The sequence below is a fragment of the Saccopteryx leptura genome, chromosome 1 (genome assembly GCF_036850995.1).
Source record: "Saccopteryx leptura isolate mSacLep1 chromosome 1, mSacLep1_pri_phased_curated, whole genome shotgun sequence".
Taxonomy (NCBI): domain Eukaryota; kingdom Metazoa; phylum Chordata; class Mammalia; order Chiroptera; family Emballonuridae; genus Saccopteryx; species Saccopteryx leptura.
The window spans coordinates 272,412,998-272,437,545 of NC_089503.1; the positions used below are offsets into that span (position 1 = coordinate 272,412,998).

At 39.7% G+C, this 24,548-nt stretch overlaps 1 protein-coding gene across 3 annotated transcripts in view; it reads right to left on the reverse strand.

Moving 5' to 3' along the window:
* The window catches only part of SCN8A (sodium voltage-gated channel alpha subunit 8), a 256,880-nt gene that overhangs the window by 38,837 nt on the left and 193,495 nt on the right, over positions 1 to 24,548 (reverse strand). For all 3 annotated transcript variants that reach the window (XM_066353791.1, XM_066353782.1, XM_066353788.1), the window contains 3 exons: positions 22,268 to 22,506; positions 5,186 to 5,359; positions 2,975 to 3,331 (listed from right to left, as the gene is read on the reverse strand). In XM_066353791.1, coding sequence (XP_066209888.1) covers positions 2,975 to 3,331; positions 5,186 to 5,359; positions 22,268 to 22,506 — 770 coding nt within the window. The remainder of the gene's footprint in view (positions 1 to 2,974; positions 3,332 to 5,185; positions 5,360 to 22,267; positions 22,507 to 24,548) is intronic.

The window sequence follows — 24,548 nt, forward strand, 5'->3', positions numbered from 1 at the left end:
GTTTTTTTAGTGAGAGAGAGAGGTACAGATAGACAGGAAGAGAGAGAGAGATGAGAAGCATCAATTTTTTGTTGAGGTCCCTTAGTTGTTCATTGATTGCTTTCTCATACGTGCCTTGACCAAGGGTGTGGGGGGGTACTCCAGCAGAGTCAGTGACCCCTTGTTCAAGCCAGTGACCTTGGGCTTCAAGACAGAGACCTTTGGCCTGACCAGGCGGTGGCTCAGTGGATAGAGTGTTGGACTGGGATTGGAAGACCCAGGTTCGAAACCCCAAGGTCACCAGCTTGAGCGTGGGCTCACCAGCTTGAGCATGGGGTCATTGGCTTGATTGTGGGATCATAGACATGACCTCATGGTTGCTGGCTTGAGCTCAGTGGTCACTGGCTTGAGCCCAAAGGTTGCTGGCTTGAAGCCTGAGGTCGCTGGCTTGAGCAAGGGGTCATTCGCTCTGCTATAGCCCACCCCCCATCAAGGCACATATGAGAAAGCAATCAATGGACAACTAAGGTACTGCAACAAAGAATTGGTGCTTTATATTTGTCTCCCTTCCTGTCTGTCTGTCCCTCTCTCTGACTCTCTCTGTCTCTGTAAAAAAAAAAAAAAAGGCAGAGACCTTTGGGCTCAAGCCAGTGTAGCTAGGACTTCGTTGAATAAGAGTGGTGAAAGGGGGCACCCTTAAGTGCTGGTGACCCCATGCTTAAGCCAGCAACCTCAGGGTTTCAAACCTGGGTCCTCAACGTCCTAGGCCGATGCTCTATCCACTGCACCACCACCTGGTCAGGCCCACTAGTGGTTCTTGAGTAAAGAAGACACAGGTGATTTGAGAAAGCCATTCCTTAGGAACTAAAAAATTATTATTTGCATAAATTGATAAGAGTCTAGATTAGGCTACAGAAATCTCAAACTTCAGAATATACAAGAATCTTCTGGAGTAGGATGTTTGTTAAAAATACATAGTTCCTTGACATTACCTGAGAGAGTCTCATTCAGTAGATCTGGTGTAGGGTCTAGGACATGGCCTTTTTTAATGAGTGAAACTTGGGTGAGTGTGAGGCCAGTGGTCTTCTAGAAATATTGGATGGGTTATAAAAATAAAAAGGAAGGGCAGATCTTATAAATACTATGAAGAAAGATGCATATATAGAAGAACTATGAAGAGAGAGTTATGAAAGACATTAAACATTTACTGGGAGTGAAGAGAAAAGAATCAAAAGAGATGTACAGTTATAGATTCCTAGAGACTAGATGAGCAGAAGGACTGAGCAAAGGGGAACCTGGAAAGGTGTCATTAGAAGCAGAGATAATAGGTGACTTTGTCATGGGCTCAGGTATCTGTAAACAGTCATGGCAAGCTGTCCTTGAAACAACTGAGAATGAGAGACTAGAGAAAGGGTTGGTGAGTCAGGGCTGGTAAATGCTGACCTTACTACCTACTAGTAGGCAATAGCTGTGTTCACTGAAGGAGTGGAAAGACTAGGGGGATTAGGACTGAGGGAAAGGTGGTTGGGGATGGAGAAGCAAAGAGATTAAAACAAGAAATGTTACAGTGTTTATTTTTATAGGTCAAATGAAAGAGGGTGGCCATAGCCGGCTCTGAGGCTGGTGAGCAGGCACCCTCTAGTTGGAAGCTTCTTTATGGCAGGAAAGGGAGGAGAACTAATGTAGACGTGCTTACAAGGGATCATCTGAGTGTGCCTTCTTCCAGTCCTCCTGCTCTATCTACACATGCAGTGGGATTTGACCTAATCTGAAAGACGGGTACTTCCCATGCACTTTAGTATACATGTCAATCATCTGGGGATCCTGTCAAAAATGAAGATTCTGATTCAGTAGCTCTGGGGTGGAGCCTGAGATTCTGCATTTCTCACATACTCTCAAGTGATCTTGCTGCTGGTTCTCAGATCACACTCTGAGAAACAAGGTGTTAAAATCTTTTGGTGGGCCCTGGCCATTTGGCTCAGTGGCAGAGCATTGGCTTGGTGTGTGGATGTCCTGCGTTCAATTCCTGGTCAGGGCACCCAGAAGCAGCAACCATGTACCTCTCTCTCCTCCCCCTTCCCTCTCTCTCTTTCCCTCCTGCAGCCATGGCTCCACTGGTTCGAGCCCTGGGGAGCTGAGGACGGCTCTGTGGAGCCTCCACTTCAGGTGCTAAAAATTAATTCAGTTATGAGCATGGCCCCAGAGGGGGGTTGCAGGTTGTATCCTGGTCGGGGCACATGTGGGAATCTGTCTCTATCTCCTCTCCTCTTACTTGGAAAAGAAGAAAAAAAAAATCTGTTGGTGAATGTTCTAAATACAGAGGCAGAAAACAGCAAGTGGACAGATCAAAGCAAAGAAGAAAGAGATTTGTCATTTATACAAATTAAATAAATCTGAAGATGGTTTAGCTTAGTGGTGCTCAACGGAGGGCATTTTTACCCCCTAGGGGACAGTGGCAATGTCTGGAAACATTTTTGATTGTCACAACTTGGGGTAGGGGGGTCACTACTGGCTGGTGAAGATAGAGGCCAGGGATGCTGTTAAATATCTTACAATACACAGGACAGTCCCAACAAAGAATTATTTAGCCCAAAATGTCAATAATGTCAGGATGAAAAATTCTGGCTTAGAAGAAAACTTCTATAGTAGAAAGAGCATTGAGTTTGAAATCTAGGATATAATGCATGCCTTGACATTTATCAGTTATGTGACTTTAAGAAAAGTCACTTTGTTTTAAGTTTGTTTTCATAACTATGAAAAAGTGTTGGCAGTCTGTGGGGGCTATGACTCAGTAGGTGTATAAATAGCATGACTCAGTAGGTGTGTAAATAGCAGTCTCTTTTCATTCATTTGTACCTTAGGGTTATTGGGCCAAGAAAGAATAAAAACCAACACAGACAGGGAAGATAGCAGAAGGAGTAAGCAGACTGGGCTTCAAGGCTAAGTGAAAGATGTTCAGCGCAAAGAACAAAAAGATCTACAAGTTAGTACTAACCACCAAGTTGCCAATAACCATGACCATCATGAAGACAATGAGGCACATGGCCTGGCCTGCCACCTCCATGCAGTCCCACATGGTCTCGATCCACTCTCCGCACAAAACTCGAAAGACAATGAGGAAGGAATGAAAAAAGTCATGCATGTGCCAGCGAGGGAGTTCACAGTCCACGTTGATCTTGCAGACACACTCTTTGTAGCTCTTTCCAAAGAGCTGCATCCCTACTACAGCAAAGATGAAGACAATAATGGCCAAGACCAGCGTCAGATTGCCCAGGGCACCCACGGAGTTTCCAATAATCTTAATCAGCATGTTCAGGGTGGGCCAGGATTTGGCCAATTTGAAGACTCGGAGCTAAAAGAAAAAAACAAACAAATACCAAATGATATTCCATTTTCTTACTGCGTGGCTAAAATAAAAACATAAAATTAATAAGACCAGCTTAAATTTATTGAGCACTCTTAGGACTTTCTAACAGTCTTAGACTAAAATGGGAGAAACTGAGACATAGTAAAGAAAACATTAATTTCACAGTAAGCGAAAGATTTAAAACTAGGAATCACAAATACTGCCTCTAGTCTCCTGTATTAGTCTATAGGTCATTCTACTTAAAAAAAAAAAAAGCCCTAAATGAACATAATTTTTCCCCTCAACTTCTTAGGGAATGTATCAGGGAAAATGTAATTTGCAGTGAATCAAAAGACCAGTAGGTAAGGATAGTGACAACAAATCATCTGTCTCCTTAAAAAAGCATTTAAAATTTCTAAATATCTCTCTTTCTGCTTGCCAGTAAATAACCAATGAATGATATAAAACTTTGTGATATGCTTGGAATAACTTGGAAGGAAAGCACAACTCCCAAGAAGGGGCAGTCCCACCTATGTGAGACATGTCCTGAAGAGGGACTATATGTATTAATATTAATTCAGAAGACAGAACTTATAGTATCTGTCCATCACGAAATGTCTATATGCCATATTCATTCATGTGAATAGATTACAAGGTCTTGGCTAACAGAGTGAGAATGTATAAAGCCTATGAATAGAAAAATAATGAGATTATTATCAGATGTCATAAGTTAACAACAGATAATATAACAGGAATTCTGGTAAAGCAACAGCACTGATTTGAATATGTTTTTTCTTATTGAAAATTTTAGTCTTATCTGAAAGTTCAAGAATTAGCAGGTGTTTCTCTGTGTGTATATCTGGGACACTCATATTTTTTCCCTTTCTGACTGGTTTTTAATTTATTAAGAATATTAGTGCTAAGACTTCTATCTCTTAATTCTTTCTCTCATTTTCTAGATAATAAGAACTGTTCTCAAAAAGCATACCGTGGGCTGGATCTTAACCAAAGACTAGTGAGCAGAGGTTCCAGAAACTTGGCAGATATTAAATTTGTGACTTGGACTGAACACTAAGATCTCTATTTTACAAATATTTTTACTCTATTCCAATTCTCTTACTTAGATATGCTGAATATCTTGATGAAAAAAACTTAAAGTCTTTCAGTTGCAAGTGCTTAGGTATCTTCCCAATAAGGAGACAAAAACCTAAACCAGTCTGATGCTTTGTCTGAGTGGAACATCCACTCAGCTTCTCAAGAGACTTAATCACATCACGCAGGTTTACTGGGAGCTATTCTGATGATACTGTTAACTATTCTTTCAGAGTCACTTTATACAAATTAACTTTTTCAAATATATTAATTTTAAAAATCCTTCATAGCTAATGATATTAAAAACAAAGTTCAACCACTAACATCAATATAATATTTTGAAAAGAGTATTTTATATTCATTTTCTGGAAGAAGTCACCAAAACAGTAGAAATGAGGAGAGCCATCTTTGAATAAGGAGAAATTTTTGCCATTTCAGGGGGATGTTCATATAAAGAAATAGGTTTACTAGCAAAATCAGACCTCAGAATAGTCCTTGGGAGTCTTCCTTCATTTTTAGATTAACCATTATTTTATGAGAAATTTCCTAAAATTGATGGCTCTCTGTTGATTGATTTTAAAAACTAACTTCCATATTAGGTGTTTAGCAGGAAAGTTTTCAAGATTTTAGGAGCTAAGGCAATAAACAGTCAACTGGAATTGGGAATAGAATATAGCTTAGGATTTTTAAAAGTCAAATTAACATATGGAAAACTCTAGTAATTGCAAGATAGGAAATGTAAAAAGAAATTGGAAAAATATGGAATACCAATCGGAAAGATCGCAGCACTGAAAGCCCCTCCACATCTGCTAGACTCAGTTCCATTAAACTGAGGGAGACAATAAATCCGTCAAAAATGTTCCAACCTTCTTGGAAATAATAGTAGGGATCCATGGCTATGAGCTTCAGGAACATTTCTGCTGTGAAAATTCCAGTGAAAACCTGAAGAGGGGAATGCAGGGGTTAAGAAAAATAAGCAATAAAAAGAGAATGCCTTTATCACCATCTTTTCATATAATATTTCCAAGAAACCTCAAGAGCCAGCCTTGGTTAAATTCTACATCTGAGGACATCAATACCTAGATGTCCTATTGACCACTCACACAACGCAAGAAAGTCTTATTTTCCTCTTGAATGAAGTACTCAGTCCCAATGTTCCCATTTTTGTTGCCAGAATCACCCAAATCACCCAAATTGTTTAAGAGTACAGTTGAAAAATTATTCTAAGCAATGGGAATACCACATAGGTATCTCCTTCTAAAGGGTCAATAGTCATTTGAGTATGTACTCTTGAGATGTTTGTCTAAAAAAATATCATTTATTGTGCTATAATTATATTAGAAAAATCAAGCATTATTTCTGACTTGATATTATGTATCTTATCAAACTTAAATATATATATGCTGCAGAGTTTTTTTATTTAAATAGTAAAGCAATAAAACATTGCTAAGAACATTCAAAATTCAGAAAAAACACCCATAGACTCACCACCTTGCTTTCAACTCTCATTATTTTTTTGTGTGTGTGACAGAGACAGAGAAAAGGAGAAACAGACAGGGACAGACAGACAGGAAGGGAGAGAGATGAGAAGCATAAATTCTTCATTGCGGCACCTTGTTCACTGACTGCTCTCTCATATGACCCTTGCTGGGAAGGGGGGAGCTATAGCACAGTAAGTGACCCCTTGCTCACGCCAGTGACCTTGGGCTTCAAGCCAGTGACCTTTGGGCTCAAGCCAGGAGCTATCGGGTCATGTCTGATTCCACGCTCAAGCCCACAATCCCGTGCTCAAGCTGGGGACCTAGAGGTTTCAAACCTGGGTCCTCTGCGTCCCAGTCTGACGCTCTATCCACTGTGCCACTGCCTGGTCAGGCACAACTATCATTTTTATATAGTGCCTTTTTGCTATTCCAAATGCATATATACTTTGACAAAGTTGTGAAGTCATAGAATACATAGTATCTTGGGTCTTATTTTTCACTTGTCACAACTTCATTCATGTTGCTATATGGTCTTCCCAATTCTCACTTTTACTGCTTGTATAAAATTTCACTGGTTGACATACCTTCAGAGAAATTTTTTACTGTTGAAGACTTTGATGCTTCCTTTTGATTTTTCCAATACAATAATCAATAAAGTAACTACAGTGTGTCTGTAAAGTCATGGCGCACTTTTGACTGGTCACAGGAAAGCAACAAAAGACGATAGAAATGTGAAATCTGCACCAAATAAAAGGAAAACCCTCCCAGTTTCTGTAGGATGATGTGGCAGCATGTGTGCATGCGCAGATGATGATGTAACACCGTGTATACAGCAGAGCAGCCCACGGCCATGCCAGTCGAGATGTGGACAGTACAGAGGAAAGTTCAGTGTGTTCTGTGGCTCGCTAAATTTGAATCCGTGACCAAAGTGCAATGTGAATATCGGCGCGTTTATAATGAAGCGCCACCACATAGGAATAACATTACTCGGTGGGGTAAGCAGTTGAAGGAAACCAGCAGTTTGGAGAAACCCTGTTCTGGTAGGCCACCAGTCAGTGATGAGTCTGTAGAGGCTATACAGGATAGCTACCTAAGGAGCCCTAAAAAATCTGTGTGTGAGCCCACATCGAACTGCACTGAATAGGTATGAAACTGGGAGAGTTTTCCTTTTATTTGGTTCAGATTTCACATTTCTATCGTCTTTTGTTGCTTTCCTGTGACCGGTCAAAAGTGCACCATGACTTTACGGACACACTGCATTTTAAATCTGAAGTTTACAAGGTACAGGAATGACTTCTTCCCTGGTTACCTGTCTCCCACTTTTCTGCCTGACACAGTGCCTTGTGCTTTCTAATGCCTTCTATATCCCGTAGGCTGAAAAATATAACATGCGGTAGGAAAGTACAATGCCATGAACAAACCAATTCCCTCATTCTAAGCTGACCACATAACGCCAGACTCTTACTAAATATTATGTTTTCAGAAAAGAGGACTTTTTATACAACAGATTTAAAACTCATAATAATTTAGTACTTGTAACCACCTGGTTACCAAATTTACACATGAAGGAGTTAAAAAAAACTCTGAAAATAAGGTCTGAGAATTAAAAATAGTGAAAGGTCCTTGGATTATAGATGCTGTTTGGAAATATACTGAACTGATGTATAGAAATAAGAAAACAGATTTTAGCCTTTACCAGATGCTGAGAGAGGAGGAAGAAACTGCTGGCTGCTCCATGCAGGAGACCTAAAGATGGCAGCAGAGTAGGCAGACACACAGACTCCCAGCTTTCACCACCAAACTGGATTACAAATAAATTTAGGAACAATCAGCATGAAAAACCAACTCTGGACTATAAGAACAGCTCTCAAAAACCAAGGAGCAAAGAAGAAGCCACACAAACCTAGTAGGGAGCGCCTAAATCTCCCCTGCTTACAGGAACGGGGAGGGGGGTGAGGCTGAGAGCCTAGAAGGGCTCTCACTTCAAGGAAAAGAGCAGAAAATACTGTTTACAGCCACTTGCCTGGCAACCAGGAATGAGGTGTGTTGAAAGGGCCAGCTTATCTTCCAAAATGAAAGGGGGGAGAGAGAGACAGACAGTGAGGGGCAGAGGAACGCAGGGGATGACTTGAGAAGCTGACTCATCCAGTGCTGAAGGTGGCCATAACTGGGAGAGGGGCTGATCCTTCCACAAAACAAAAGACTAAATTACTTCCGGATCACAGATCTCCAGACATCTCTTCAGCTCCAATCAGCGCAAGAAGACACAGCTGAAAACAAGAAGTGGGGAGGAGGAGCAGTAACTCAGGTCTCCATGGAGATGAGATACACCTCCCCCTACTGAAGATGAGAAAACACTCTGCCCCCGCCCCCAGAGAGAGTAACTGGTAGAAGAGGCCTTCAGAGTCTCAGGTTACACCCACCACATTCCTGGATAAAGTTTCAAATAAGCCCCCTGCTGAGATCAGTAAACAAGACTATCACCTGTTAAGAAAACAAACAAATCAAGACTTCAAAGCAGCCCAAATCCGAAAGTGGATTACAAATAATAACTGATGCCAACCCAAAAGACCTAGAAATAACACAATTGAAAACTGGAGGCAGACAACACCAAGCCTAGACTCAACCAGCCCTACAAACAACACACCCAAACACACAGACATAATGAGAAGACAAAGAAGCGCAATCCAAATGAAACCACAAGAGAAACCTCCAGGAAATGAACTGAGTGATATGGAAATAACCAAACATCCAGATGCAGAGTTCAAAATAATGATTGTAAGAATGGTTAGGGATCTTAGAACAACAATGGATGGTCATTACGAACACCTAAATAAAGAAATAGCAAGTATAAAAAAGGATATTAAAATATTAAAAAAGAATCAGTCGGAGATGACAAATACAATATCAGAAATGAAGACCACATGGAAGGAATTAAAAACAGGATGGATGGAGCTGAGGATCGAATCAGCGAGTTGGAGGACAAGTTGAATGCAGGCATGAAAACAGAGAAGAAAAAAGAAAAGAGACTCAAAAAGTCTGAGGAAACTCTAAGAGAGCTCTGTGACAACATGAAGAGAAATAACATCCACATCATAGGGGTTCCTGAAGAAGAAGAGAAAGAACAAGGGATAGAGACTTTGTTCAATCATGTTATAGCTGAAAACTTCCCTAAATTAATGCAGGAGAAACTCTCACAAGTTCAAGAAGCACTGAGAACTCCATTAAAGAGAAACCCAAAGAAACCTACACCAAGACACATCATAATTAAAATACCAAAGCTAAGTGATAAAGAGAAAATATTAAAAGCTGCTAGAGAAAAAAAGGCTATCATCTACAAAGGAGCCCCCATAAGGATGACATCAGACTTCTCAACAGAAACACTAGAGGCCAGAAGGAAATGGCAAGAAATATTCAAAGTAATGCAGAATAAGAACCTAAACCAAGACTACTTTATCCAGCAAGGCTATCATTTAAAATTGAAGGAGAAATAAAAAGTTTCCCAGACAAAAACAAACAAACAAACAAACAAAAAACCCTCAAGGAATCATTACAACCAAACCAAAAGAGAAATATAGCTTTAAAGTATAAAATGGCAATAAACAACTACATATCAATAATAACCTTATAAATGGATTAAATGATCCAATCAAAAGACATAGGATAGCTGCATCGATAAGAAAACAAGACCCATACATATTCTGTCTACAAGAGACACACCTTAGAACAAAAGACGCACATAGACTGAAGGTAAAAGGATGAAAAAAAAACATGTCATGCAAATGGAAATGAATAAAAAGAAGTAATACTTATATCAGACAAAATGGACTTTAAAACAAAGGATATAGTAAGAGATAAAGAAGGCCACTACATAATGATAAAGGGAGCAATCCAACAGGAAGATATAACTATTATAAATATCTACACACCTAATATAGGAGCACCTAAATATATAAAGCAGACTTTGATGGATATAAAGGGTGAGATCAACAGCAATACTATAATAGTAGGGGACTTCAATACCCCACTAACATCACTAGATAGATCCTCAAGAAAGAAAATTAACAAAGAAATAGCAGATTTAAAGGACACACTAGATCAACTGAATTTAATAGATATCTTCAGAACTTTTCACCCTAAAGCAGCAAAATATACATTCTTTTCAAGTGCTTATGGAACCTTCTCTAGGATAGACCACATGTTAGGGCACAAAAGCGGTCTCAACAAATTTAAGAAGATAGAAATCATAATAAGCACTTTCTCTGATCACAATTGCATGAAACTAGAAATCAACCACAACAGAAAAACTAAAAAATTCTCAAACACATAGAAACTAAATAGCAGGTTGTTAAATAACGAATGGATTAAGAATGAGATCAAAGAAAAAATAAAAAAATTCTTAGAAACGAATGATAATGAGCATACAATGCCTCAAAACTTATGGTACACAGCAAAAGCAGTACTGAGAGGGAAGTTCATAGCATTACAGGCACACTTTAAGAAGCTAGAAAAACCTCAAATAAATAACTTAACCCTACATCTATTTTTTTTATTTATTTTTATTTTTATTTTATTTTTTTAATATTTTATTTATTGATTTTTTTAGAGAGAGAGGAGTGAGAGAGAGAGAGACAGAGAGAGAGAGAGAGAGAAGGGGGAGGAGCAGGAAGCATCAACTCCCATATGTGCCTTGACCAGGCAAGCCCAAGGTTTTGAACCGGCGACCTCAGTGTTCCAGGTCGACGCTTTATCCCACTGCGCCACCACAGGTCAGGCCCTACATCTAAAAGAACTAGAAAATGAACAGCAAGTAAAGCCCAAATGTAGTAGAAGGAAGGAAATAATAAAGATCAGAGCAGAAATAAATGACATAGAGGCTAAAGAAACAATACAGAAGATCAATGAAACTAGAAGCTGGTTCTTTGAAAAGGAAAACAAGATTGACGAACCTTTAACTAGACTCACCAAGAAAAAAGGAGAGAGGACTCAAATTAAAAATGAGAGTGGAGAAATAACAATGGACACAACAGAAATACAAAATATTGTAAAAAAATACTATGAAGAACTGTATGCCAAAAAACTGGACAACCTAGATGAAATTGACAAATTCCTTGAAACATACAATCTTCCAAAAATCAATCTGGAAGAATCAGAAAATCTAAACAGAACAATTAAACCAAATGAGATCGAAACAGTTATCAAAAAACTCCCAAAAAGAAAAGTCCTGGGCCTGATGGCTTCCAAGTGAATTCTACCAAATATTCAAAGAAGAACTAACTCCTATCCTTCTTAAGCTATTTCAAAAAATTCAAGAGGAAGGAAGACTTCCAAGCTCCTTTTATGAGGCAAGCATAATTATGATTCCAAAACCAGGCAAAGACAACACAAAGAAAGAAAATTATAGGCCAATATCCCTGATGAATATAGATGCTAAAATCCTCAACAAAATATTAGCAAACCAGATCCAACAATATATGGAAAAAATCAAACACCATGATCAAGTGGGATTTATTCTGGGGAGGCAAGGCTGATACAATATTTGCAAATCAATCAATGTGATTCATCACATAAACAAAAGGAAGGAGAAAAACCACATGATAATTTCAATAGATGCAGAAAAAGCATTTGATAAAATCCAGCACCCATTCATGATCAAAACTGTCAGCAAAGTGGGAATACAGGAAACATACCTCAACATGATAAAGGCCATCTATGACAAACCCACAGCCAACATCATACTCAATGGGCAAAAATTAAAAGCAATCCCTTAAGATCAGGAATAAGGCAGGGGTGCCCCCTTTCACCACTCTTATTCAACGACATCCTAGCTACAGCAATTAGACAAGAAGAAGAAATAAAAGGCATTCAAGTTGGAAAAGAAGAAGTAAAACTATCATTATTTGCAGATGATATGATATTGTATATAAAAAACCCTAAAGTTTCAGTCAAAAAACTACTGGACCTGATAAATGAATTCAGCAAAGTGGCAAGATATAAAATTAATACTCAGAAATCAGAGGCATTTTTATACACCAACAATGAATAGTCAGAAAGAGAAATTAAGGAAACAATCCCCTTCACTATTACAACCAAAAAAATAAAGTACCTAGGAGTAAATTTAACCAAGGAGACTAAAGACTTGTACTCGGAAAATTATAAAACATTAATAAAAGAAATCAAGGAAAATACAAACAAGGGGAATCATATACCTTGCTCATAGTTAGGAAGAATAAACATCATTAAAATGTCTGTATTACCCAAAGCAATTTATAAATTCAATGCAATACCAATTAAAATACCAATGACATACATTAAAGATATAGATCACATATTCCAAAAATTTATATGGAACCAAAAACGAACACGAATAGCCTCAGCAATCTTAAAAAAGAAAAGTAAAGTCGGAAGTATCACACTTCCTGATTTCAAGTTATACTACAAGGCCATTGTACTCAAAACAGCCTGGTACTGGTGTAAGAACAGGCATATAGATCAATGGAACAGAACTGAGAACCCAGAAATAAACCCACACCTTTATGGACAACTGATATTTGACAAAGGAGCATACATTGGAGTAAAGACAGCCTCCTCAACAAATGGTGTTGGGAAAATTGGAAAGCTACCTGCAAAAAATAAAACTAGACCACCACCTTACACCATTCACAAAAATAAACTCAAAATGGATAAAAGACTTAAATGTAAGCCGTGAAATCATAAGCATCTTAGAAGAAAACATAGGCAGTAAGCTCTCTGACATTTCTCGCAGCAATATATTTGCTGATTTATCTCCACGGGAAGTGAAATAAAAGACAGGATAAACAAATGGGACTATATCAAACTAAAAAGCTTTTCCACAGCTAAAGACAATAAGAACAGAATAAAAAGACAAACTACACAATGGGAGAACATATTTGACAATACGTCTGATAAGGGGTTAATAACCAAAATTTATAAAGAACTTGTAAAACTCAATACCAGGAAGACAAACAATCCAATCAAAAAATTGGCAAAAGAAATGAATAGACACTTCTACAAAGAGGACATACAGATGGCCAATAGGCATATGAAAAAATGCTCGACATCACTAATCATTGGAGAAATGCAAATTAAAACCACAATGAGATATTACCTCACACCAGTCAGAATGGTGCTCATCAACAAAACAACACAGAATAAGTGCTGGCGAGGATGTGGAGAAAAGGGAACCCTCCTGCACTGCTGCTGGGAATGCAGACTGGTGCAGCTACTGTGGAAAACAGTATGGAGATTCCTCAAAAATTAAAAATCAAACTGCCTTTTGACCCAGCTACCCCACTTTTAGGAATATACCCTGAGAACACCATAGAACTGTTCCAAAAGGAGAAATGCACCGCCATGTTTATGGCAGCATTGTTCACAATAGTGAAGATCTGGAAACAGCCCAAGTATCTGTCAGTGGACGAGTGGATTAAAAAGCTTTGGTACATATATATATATGGAATACTACTCAGCCATAAGAAATGATGACATCGGATCATTTACAATAACATGGATGGACCTTGATAACATTATGCTGAGTGAAATAAGTAAATCAGAAAAAATTAAGAACTATATGAATCCATACATAGATGGGACATAAAAATGATACTCAGAGACATGGACAAGAATGTGATGGTAACAGGGTGTGTGTGTGAGGGGGTGTGGAGGGGGTGAGGAAGTGGAGAGAGGGGTTGGGGGGATGGGAGGGGCACAAAGAAAACCAGGTAGAAGGTGACGGAAGACAATTTGACTTTGGGTGAGGGGTATGCAACATAATCAAATGTCAAAATAATCTGGAGATGTTTTCTCTGAACATATGTACCCTGATTTATCAATGTCACTTCATTAAAATAAAAAAAAGTAAAAAAAAAAAGAAATAAGAAAACAGAATGACTTGAAATATGAACGTAAAAATGGATAAGCGGGTTATCAGTTTTTGGTGGCCATATACTTTTCTGTGGTTCCCATTTTTCTAAATTAAAGATGCAGTATTCTAAAATAGAAAGAGCATATTTCCTGAAGAGATCCAGTTAAGCAAAATTAAAGTCCATAGGGCAAGCTAAGTATCTACAGATAAAATATCCCACTAAGTAAGGTCACGGAAACAAGGGGCAGCTCATCAGTTCCTGACATACATTTTACCCTCAGTGTAAACCCATCGGAGAAATATTACTCTGCTCAATGCACACTAAGTAAAGACTGAATTTGCTGACCCACTGGTTCCTGGTGAGCACACAGGAAGTGCTCAATAATTAGCATTGGCTGACTGATATGGAATATGTACACTCTGGGAACTCTGGTTCCTTAGAGAAAATCAACAATGGCATACATAGTTAATGTGGCACTACCTTTCAACAGGATAAACGGTCCCCAGATGCCCGGTAGGAATACCTATGACAGAGTTCAGCAACCATGTTGTTTCAACACAAAATGTGCTGCCATCACTTGGGGTTTTTAAACTATTGATTGTATAAAAAAATGACTTTTTTCTTTTTAAATGGAGAAGAGTAGATTTATGGTTATTGCTACAATGCTACTCTTATTTGCACTGAGGTATACTTCTCGAAGAGGACAAAAAAGAATTACAAGCAGTGTATCCACATAGCACATAAATGTCACTCTTGTGAATGTCGTCAAATATTCATCTAGGAATTTATGTTCTAATGCAGCAGTTCGCAAAGTGTAGCTGAGGAGCCCTGGGGTCCCTAAGACCCTTTCAGAGGGCAGAAGGTCCTCCCTTTCCCAACTACGTTATCTGTGTGAGGCCAGGTCTTCTTCCTGTGCTTCTGCCAAAATAATATATCACAATGGATTGAATACATAAGCAGAAATTCTATCTGTCTTCTATTAAACCAGACATGAAAGAGAGTTGCAAAAATGTCAAACAATGCCATTTTTTTTTGTAGAAAATATAGTTTCCCCGTAAAATTTATTTATATAATTATGTAATGTGTATATTATTATGATTTATTTTTGTGGAAAGATAAGAAGCATCAATTCTTTGTTGCGGCACCTTAGTTGTTCATTGATTGCTTTTTCGTATGTGTCTTCCCCTCTCTCTAAAATCAAGAAATAAATTTTAAAAAAGTTAATAGAGTGTAAAGGGGTCCGAAAACTAAAATATATTTGAGAGCTGCTGTTTTAATAGAATGTTCTGAATTCAGAGTTGGCGTATCTCTCTAGTTTGAACAAGCCCCAGGGCACTGGCCTAAGAACTTGTAATGACAGGTCACCAAGTTAAGGCCTACAATGTCCTAAGATTGGGGCACTTCATTTGAGGGTTACTCTGGGGCTTGAGAAGGGTTAGGGAGCAGCGGCATATCTCCTTCTCGCCAAAACTATGTGTGAACAAACTTGACGCTCATTTGGGAGTGACCAGGGTTTGCATGCTCTTGTCTGCTCTCAGGAGGGGGCTATTTAGCTCCTTTTCTGTACTGGATCTTCCCCCAAAGTTGATGAAATTCAATTTGATAAAAATCTATGTATACCATGATGGAGCCATGAAAAAACAACAACACATGATCCAAAAAAAAAAAAAAAAGCTTCTTAGGAACTCAGTCACCAGGAGGTAGGGTGACCCTCATCCTGGTTTGGCTGAGACTTTCTTTCTTTTATAAATGAACAATTCCTCCCTCCCTCCCTCCCTTCCTTCCTTCCTTCTGTGACAAAGACAGAGAGAGGAACAGATAGGGACAGACAGGAAGGGAGAAGGATGGGAAGCATCAATTCTCATGGCTTCGTGGTTGGTCATTGATTGCATTTTCATATATGCCTTGACCAGCGGGTTACAGCAGAGCGAGTGACCCCTTGCTTAAGCCAGCAACCTTGGCCTTCATGTCAGTGACCTTTGGGCTCAGGCCAGTGAGCATGGGGTCATTTCTATGATCCCACGCTCAAGCCAGTGACCCCGCGCTTATGCTGGTAAGCCCATGCTCAAGCTGGCAACCTTGGGGTTTCGAATCTGGGTCCTCTGCATCCCAGTCTGATGCTCTATCTATGGTGCCACCGCCTGATTAGGCTATGAACAATTTTTTAAAATTTTATTTATTTTTATTTTATTATTTTTAAAAATTTATATAGAAAATTAAATTTAATGGGATGACATTGATCGATAAGAGTACATAGGTTTCAGGTAAATATTTCTATTGTATTTGAACTGTTGATTTTGTTGTGTGCCATCTTTGAAAGTCAAATCATTTTCCATTACCATATATATATTTATTCCTTATTACTACCCCCCATCACCATGAGACTTTCTTAATACTGAGAGTCCTGCATCCTGGGTGCCCAGTTAGGGAAACCAACTTGTAAGAGTTTCCCTAAGACCGTCCTACTTTTAAAATGAAAAGTTCTACATCCCAGGAGCCTCCTCAGATCTATGCCAATTAGAATAGTTGGTTACCCAACTAGGAGAAACAAAACCTAAAATATGATGTGGTAAGTATTTAAAAAGAGGTATGCATAAGGAGCTACAAGGACACAGATGAAAGAAAATTTAAAATACAAAAAAAATTTCTTTTGGTTGAAAATCTACTTAAGTTGTGATTAAGCTATAGTTAAGAAATGATAGCATTCATGTGTATTTGGTAGAGAAAGAAAATAACTTTCTGTTTTTCCTTTTTTAGCTTAGAATGTCAGATACTAAACTTACACACCAGGTTAAGCCTTTTCTCTTCCTTCTACACCCCCAGCCCCTCAGATGATTTAGTCCTAAATCCCTTCAGTGGGCATGCTCAAGCAGGGAGCCCTAGTGGGGCATCTGTGCAGGGGAGCAGCCTGGCACGGGCTGTCAGAGACTGCACACCAAAGAGGGGCATCCACTTTAGGGGACAAGCTGCCAGTCTGCCTGGGATGAGAAGGGTAATTGTGTAGGATGGTTACCCAGCACTGGGTGTCGGAGTCTAAGCAGGATGGAGAGCTGTCATATGGGGAAAGCCTGGTGTAGGTTGAAAAGGAGTCCATGTAGGGGGAGGTCCACTGTGAGGCATTCAAGTTCAAGTTGGGTAAAGGGAAACAAAGTGTGGGGTGGCCTGGCCTGAGGTACCAGAGCCAGAGAAGTATAAGAAGGGCTCCACGGGGAGGACCCTGGAGTGGAAGCTGGAGAACCCAGCACAGGGAGTCAGAGCCTGAAGAATATGAGGAGGGTATCCATGCCCTTAGAGGTAACAGTGGCTCTTTGATCAAGTAAGGTAACATAGTAAAGACAGTGGCAATCAGGTTTCTTTTCGTTAGATAAGGAGTTACAAACACAGAAAGGAGAAAACCAGAATGAATCTTGTAATGCTGGATTAGACTTGGAAGTGACGGCATTAACTCCTGGTTTTTATACATATAGTTAGCTTGGTATCAACAGCTAGCTGTGTACTGAGAGGGCCTAGGCCTGCCTATTAGATCCTCACTTCTAAATATCATCTCGACTAAACCAGGGTTCCTTGATAAAAGGCTGATTCCAGGCCTGAGGCAGGAAAATATAAAATTAGCTTAGAATATCTTGTGACACCAGAAAACAAAGAAGAAATGAGGATGTGCTGAAAGGACACAGAAGCCAGCCTGCAGAGACGCCCATTGGCCCAATCTGGAACGGCTTACACATGGAAGTAAATAATAGTTAATAGGTTATAACCCATCAGATACAATTGAAAACCATGAGTCCATACAGATACAACTAAATAAAGAAATGAATCAAAAGTTTAACAAAGAACAGGAAATTCAGGTAGCTTTAAAGTAACTTCCTCAAAAATACTTATTAATTATAAATGGCATTATAGGGGAGAAGCCTGCCAGAAACCTCCTTAATCAAGTAAGCGACACCAGCATTAATGGGACAAATGGAAATTGTTGTGCCCCCCGCTAGATACACTGAAAAGACAGCCTCACTCCCATGATATTCCTGCCATATGCATAACTTGAGTCTAATCAGAAGGAAACACTGGATGAACCCAAATTGAGGGAATTCTACAAAATAACTGGCCTGTAGTCTTCAAAAGTATTAAGGTCATGAAAGGCAAAGGAAGACTAAGGAACTCTCAAAGGCTGAAGTAGATTAAAGAGATAGGACAACTAAATGCAATACGTAAATCTGAAACTGACTTCCTTTGTTATAAAGAACATTATTAGGATTATTGGCAAAACCTGAAAGGGCCTGAGATTTAGGTAAGTGTAATGTATCCATGTTAATTTCCTGAGTGTGAGTTATATTGAGGTTCTGCAGGACAATGCACTGGTTCATAAAAACACACACTAAATTAAAGTATTCAGGGATGACAGGCTGTGTCAGTGACTGACTCTCAAAAAAACTTTTTTAGAGTATACTTGAAATGTCTCGGTAGAATTGTTTAAAAAATAGCCTTATAAACCCACTATTGTGTTCAACTGGTTGCAAAAATGCAAGAAGAGACTCATGACTAAACAATGCAAAAGTTGTATAAGTTACATAGCCTCCCTGGGCTTCATCTTCTTTATAAAACACGGGTGGATCAAGTTATCTTTAAGGTTCTTTTCTATTATTGGATTTAGCCTTGTGGGGAAGGGCAGAAGAGGCAGGGATTACATATTTACAGAATACTGTTCTTATCTTCCCTCAGAAACGCATATCTGAACATCTACAACAGGGGTCAGGAATCTATGGCTCGCGAGCCAGATGTGGCTCTTTTGATGGCTGCATCTGGCTCACAGACAAATCTTTAATAAAAAAAATAATGTTAAAAATATAAAACATTCTCATGTATTACAATCCATTCATTTCCCACCACTCATGTTCATGGTTGCGGGTGGCTGGAGCCAATCACAGCTGTCCTCCGGGGCAACACCAAATTTTTATTGGATAATGCGTAACGTACACGGGTCGTTGTATGGCTCTCACGGAATTACATTTTAAAATATGTGGCGTTCATGGCTCTCTCAGCCAAAAAGGTTCCCGACCCCTGATCTACAATAAACACAATTTAGTCACTGTCCCAGCTGTGGGAAAAGCCTTTCATTCCAACTCTGAGGCAAGCTTGTCCTCACAGGCTAGTCAGTCTCACCTTTTTCCATCCTCTTTTTCTCAGGTTTCTGTAAAAATCTACCCAAATCCCCAATCCTTTAATAATTCTGCTACTGAGTTACACTAATACAGTTCCCTAGATTTATAAGAGTACTTTCTACTAGTCTAAAAACTTCAGTATAGATTTTTATATTATCTCCCAACCACTGATGGATGACATGGTGTTAGTCTCATTTTATAGCTCTAAAACATTTCTAGGCAGAAATTAGTGGCTTATTTAAGGTTAAACTATATCAAACAGGAACCCAAACTCGAATCTTCAGTTTGTTTTTTTTTTGTTTTTTTTTTGACAAAGATAGAGAGAGAGTCAGAGAGAGGGACAGATAAGGACAGAGAGACAAGTAGGGAGAGAGATGAGAAGCATCAAGTCTTCATTGCAGCTCCTTAGTTGTTCAGTGATTGATTTCTCATATGTGCCTTGACTGGGGGGCTACAATAGAGCAAATGACCCGTTGCTCAAGCCAGCGATCTTTGGGCTCAAGCCAGCAACCATGAGGTCATGTCTACGATCCCACACTCAAGCCAGCAAACCCTTGCTCAAGCTGGTGAACCCGCGCTCAAGCCAGTGACCTTGGGTTTCCAACCTGGGTCCTCTGTGTCCCAGTCCTATGCTCTATCCACTGTGCTTTCTGGTCAGGCTCAAATCTTCTGATTTCTAATTCTGTGTTCTCTCTGCCAAAGTCAGCACTTACGTTAATTGGCAGAAAAACATATTTTCTAAACCCCGAAATCTAGGCACCATTCTTCATCTTTTCCCTTCACCCTCACATGCAATCTATCAGCTAGTCCAAAGTATCCTGAACCATGTACTACTCTCCATCCTTGTTATTAATTGTACATTACTTTCCCCTCGAAGACTCCCCCTCTCACCAAGTGCTTTCTTATTATAGAACTTGGTTCTGGTTGGCTTGCCTCATGGAGTTCCTGAATATTAGCTGCTGACCTTGCCTCTCCATTCTTCACTAATGGTTCTGAGCAAAGTCTTCTAAATGCTCACTTAGCTGTGACCCTAAATCTCTGTAGATTTTTAAGAAAGAAAAAAATAAGGTCATAGCCCCCCCAGTTTGAGGGCAATTCTACTGGTGGTAAGTGAAAAGGCCTCTCAAAATCCCTTGGAAATTGGGAACTGATTCCTTAAAAAGCAAGTGAAAGTAAAGACTTTGAGAAAAAGAAAATGCTATAGGGAAAACACCACCACCAACAACAAAATCAATCAAGCAATATTTCTTATTACTTAACTCGTGGCTAATAAAATAAAACTTCTATCCATATGATATTGTTGATTGGCTCAAAATGCTGCTTGATGGCCAAGTCCTTGGGCCAGCCAGTCACATAGGAAGCACATCTTCAGGCACCTTTCCGAGCCTGTTCACAGATTTCCTGGACAGTTATTTCAAGATTATGGGTATTTCATCAGGCTGCACATGAGAGTTCACATCACAGCAGTGAGCCCCCCCCCCCCCCAGACATGGAGACTGGAAAGACCACAGAATCATCCAGGATGTGCATCAGGAAACACAACAGGCTATAGGATTAGCCAGACAAAGGATCCCTTTTGCCACGTGTGTTTTCAGAATAAGAACTCAAAATCATATTTTTAACACTTTAATAGTGTATTAGGACTTAAGGCAGAAATGTGTATGTATGTGTGTTTGTGAGAAAAAGAGGAAGGCAAAGAGGAAGGGAGGAAGGGAGGGGAAAATAAACAAATTCCAGGCAGGGATTTTGTTTAAATTAAATGGTAACCACTAGGTTTGATGAGCCTATGGTGCAACTCCTAAAGAATAATGAGGCCCAGATGACCTAGAACAGTGTTCCCCAACCCCCAGACCGGTACTGGTCCGTGGGCCATTTGGTACTGGTCCGCAGAAAAGAATAAATAACTTACATTATTTCCATTTTATTTATATTTAAGTCTGAACAATGTTTTATTTTTAAAAAATGACCAGATTCCCTCTGTTACATCCGTCTAAGACTCACTCTTGACGCTTGTCTCATAAGTTCGACAATTATATTTAAAAATACCACAGTTTTCCCTGGCCGGTTGGCTCAGTGGTAGAGCGTCAGCCTGGCGTGCGGAAGTCCTGGGTTCGATTCCCGTCCAGGGCACACAGGAGAGGCGCATATTTGCTTCTCCACCCCTCCCCCTCTCCTTCCTCTCTGTCTCTCTCTTCCCCTCCTGCAGCCAAGGCTCCATTGGAGCAAAAGATGGCCCGGGCGCTGGGGATGGCTCCTTGGCCTCTGCCCCAGGCGCTAGAGTGGCTCTGGTCGTGACAGAGCAACACCCCAGATGGGCAGAGCACTGCCCCCTGGTGGGCGTGCCAGGTGGATCCCGGTTGGGTGCATGCGGGGGTCTGTCTGACTGCCTCCCGTTTCCAGCTTCAGAAAAAAAAAAAAAAAAAAAACCCACAGTTTTTATGCCGGTTGCATAATTTTGTTTTGTGCATTTATCTGTCCCACCCTAAAGGCCGGTCCGTGAAAATATTTTCTGACATTAAACCGGTCCGTGGCCCAAAAAAGGTTGGGGACCACTGACCTAGAGGACTCTTTTCAACTAATTCTTTACTATCTATCAAAATTTAATCAACTGATTTTTGTACTAAAGAAGTAAAACAGATAATTCCCAAATCCTAACTACTTGACATTACATTGTGTAATCTGTTTTTTTAAAGTACATATTTACCTTCTAATTAATATCATAAATGAAATATATGATTTAAGCTAACATTAAAATAAATTTGGCACAGATTGACTAATGGTAGAAACTGGATGACTGCCCAGAAATTAGACTGGAGGGGGAAACCAGCATAGAATTAAAAATGTCCCCTAGATAGTCCCCACATGGGTAATTAACAAGACAGCGCAGGCTAATTTATAGTTACATTCAATGAACTACAACAGCTCCCCTATTTTGTGGTCGTTGTCACTGAAGGTGAAAGGGGAACTGATTTGCTGAACCAATGCAGGAATCAATGTGAGAAGCAGAATGAGAAAAAAAATCCAGAAGTCCTTGGCTCAGGCTGCTGAAACCAACCCATGTACCATGCCTCCCATTCTGTCACCATGGCTGGTTTTCTGCCAATAGCTCCTAAATGATGTCTTCTAAGTTCTGCAGAAAGAGGAAACAGCCAAGGGATCACAACAGTGAGCAGAAATGTCTGGGGCCCACGGCATATGCAGAAGCATTTGCCTTCCAATTAACTAGCACTTTCTTTTCAAATAAATTCCTGCTTTCAGTATCATAAAAACATGTCCCACAGGCAAAACACGTTCAGACCACAAAATCAGGAAATGGCTCTATCTTACCAGATTTCCTACAGATAAGACATGTTCAAATTGTGGCGTCATCGGATGGTGCTCCATTGCCATAAACAGTGTATTCAGGACAATGCAGATGGTGATGGCCAAGTCCACAAAAGGGTCCATCACAATCAAGTTCACAATCTCTTTCAGTTTTATCCAGTAGGGGTGACACTCCCAGATGAGGAAAGTATTGGCGAATTTGTACCAGCATGGCGGGCACTTTCTCTGGGACTCTTCCAGCTCTGTAGGGAGTAAAGAACAAAGGGGGTTTTCAATCACAGTGAGAAAACAAAGGAGATGACTACAAATCCTCACAGGGGCCTTATCACTGTTATAGACATGAGAATAGAGGTGGCTTAAGTGTGGACTTTCCTTAGTGCTTCCCTCAGGTTTTCCTTCTCTCAAAGGGAGAGAGGAGGCTTGACTGGTACCAGGTCACATCTCTGTTAATAAAGATCTAGTTATAAACAAGATTCAAACCACCTGTTTGGGAACATACCATAGTAGTTAAGAGCTTTGCCTCTGGAGTCTCACCCCAGGTTCAACTGGTCACACTTACAAGCTGTGTGATCTCCAGCAAGGCATTGACTCCTCTACTACGCCTCAGTTGCCGCATCTAAAATGGCACTTACTTTAAAGGTTATACAACTAAATCAGTCCTTGATCCTCATCCACTAAATAAGTTGAAGTGTATAAAGCAGAACTCACAGAGCCTGGTACAAGCTAAGTTCTCAATACATGGCACTATGTTATATATTGTACCATTAAATTATTATCAAAGGAGCAGTCAAAAGCACAGACTTTGAAGCCATTCATACCCTGGTGCAAATACACTCAGACACTTGCTAACAGTGGGTACTTGAGCAAATTCTCGCAATTTCCTGTCAGAATTAAATAAGCTAAAATAAAGAGCCTCATAACGCCCTAGCACAGTGATTTTTAACCTTTTCATCTCAATGCACACATAAACTAATTGTTAAAATTCTGTGGCATACCAAAAAATATATTTTTTGCCAATCTGACAAAAAAAAAATAGGTATGACTTTGATTCATTCACACTGGACGGTTATTGTTGTGTTGGCTGTTGTCATTTTTAAATTTGACAATCTAAGGGAAAAGAGGTCAGTGCCCCTGACTAAATAGTCAGGTATTGCATGTTTTTAAAAATTCTCACAGTACTCCAGTTGAAAATTGCTGCCCTAGCATATACTAAGTGCTGCAGAAATATTTGCTATTATTATTATCTTTATAGCAGAATCAGAATCATCAACCAAGCCACCATGTGATATGTATCTTTTATGTTTCCAAAGAAGTATAAGTCAATGAATTTATAATTCACAGTTCAGTTAGAAATACAAGTTACATTCCGGTTCCTTTTTCTCCCCTTTCCTCTTTCTCTTCTCTCCTCCTTCTTCCTTTCTCCTTCTCTCTTACCCTTTCCCACTTTCACCCTTTCCTTCTCTATCTTCTCCCCCTCTCCTTCCCTCAGTCTCTTTCTTCTTTCCTTTTTCTTCATCTTTCGTCTTATTCTCTCATTCTCTCTGCCTCTCTTTTAGAAGCAGAACCTATATTTTTCAAACAAGATTTTAGGTAAGATCCAATATGCAAAATAGATAAACCAGGAACTGCTCTAGCTGAGACAAGAAGAGTAACTTGTAGCCAGTTTAATTGACTTCTTCCTCCCCTGAGGTACTCCCCAGAATCCTAGGACTCTGATAAACACAGATTGAAAATCACTGGACTAGATTATCTCTGAGGTTGTTGACAAGCCGAGACAAGAAAGGATAATTAGACACTAAAGGCAGGGAGCCATTCATCTGGCAGCTACAACCACCCAGGCACAATGCCCTAGGTGACAAAACTCTCCTCAAGTTGAGTTTGAAACATAATAGCTCAGATTATAAAAATTCAAGAACTTGGATCTAAGAGAATGTTAACAGGTGTAACTTTGCACAACTGTTAGCATGCTAACCCTTAGAGGTGTGGTGTTGGTTCTATAGGGTTTGGCTATAGCTGCATCCCCCCTTCGCCTGATTTTTCTGACAAAACCAAATTATTCAAGAACAAGATGGAAGCCTTCAATCAGTCTACTTTCCCTTTTTCCAACCAGCTGGATGGTGCCCATGGTGATGATTTTATTTTAGATGGGGTGCTTTGGCTGGGTTTCTGATTGGCTCCCTGGTTGCTAAGAAAATGGTTGCCTTGGTTTTTCAGACTTAAGGGTCACAGTAAGCACCATGTGGGAGTCTGCGTGGGAAAGGAAGTCTGTGAAGAAAATTTGCTT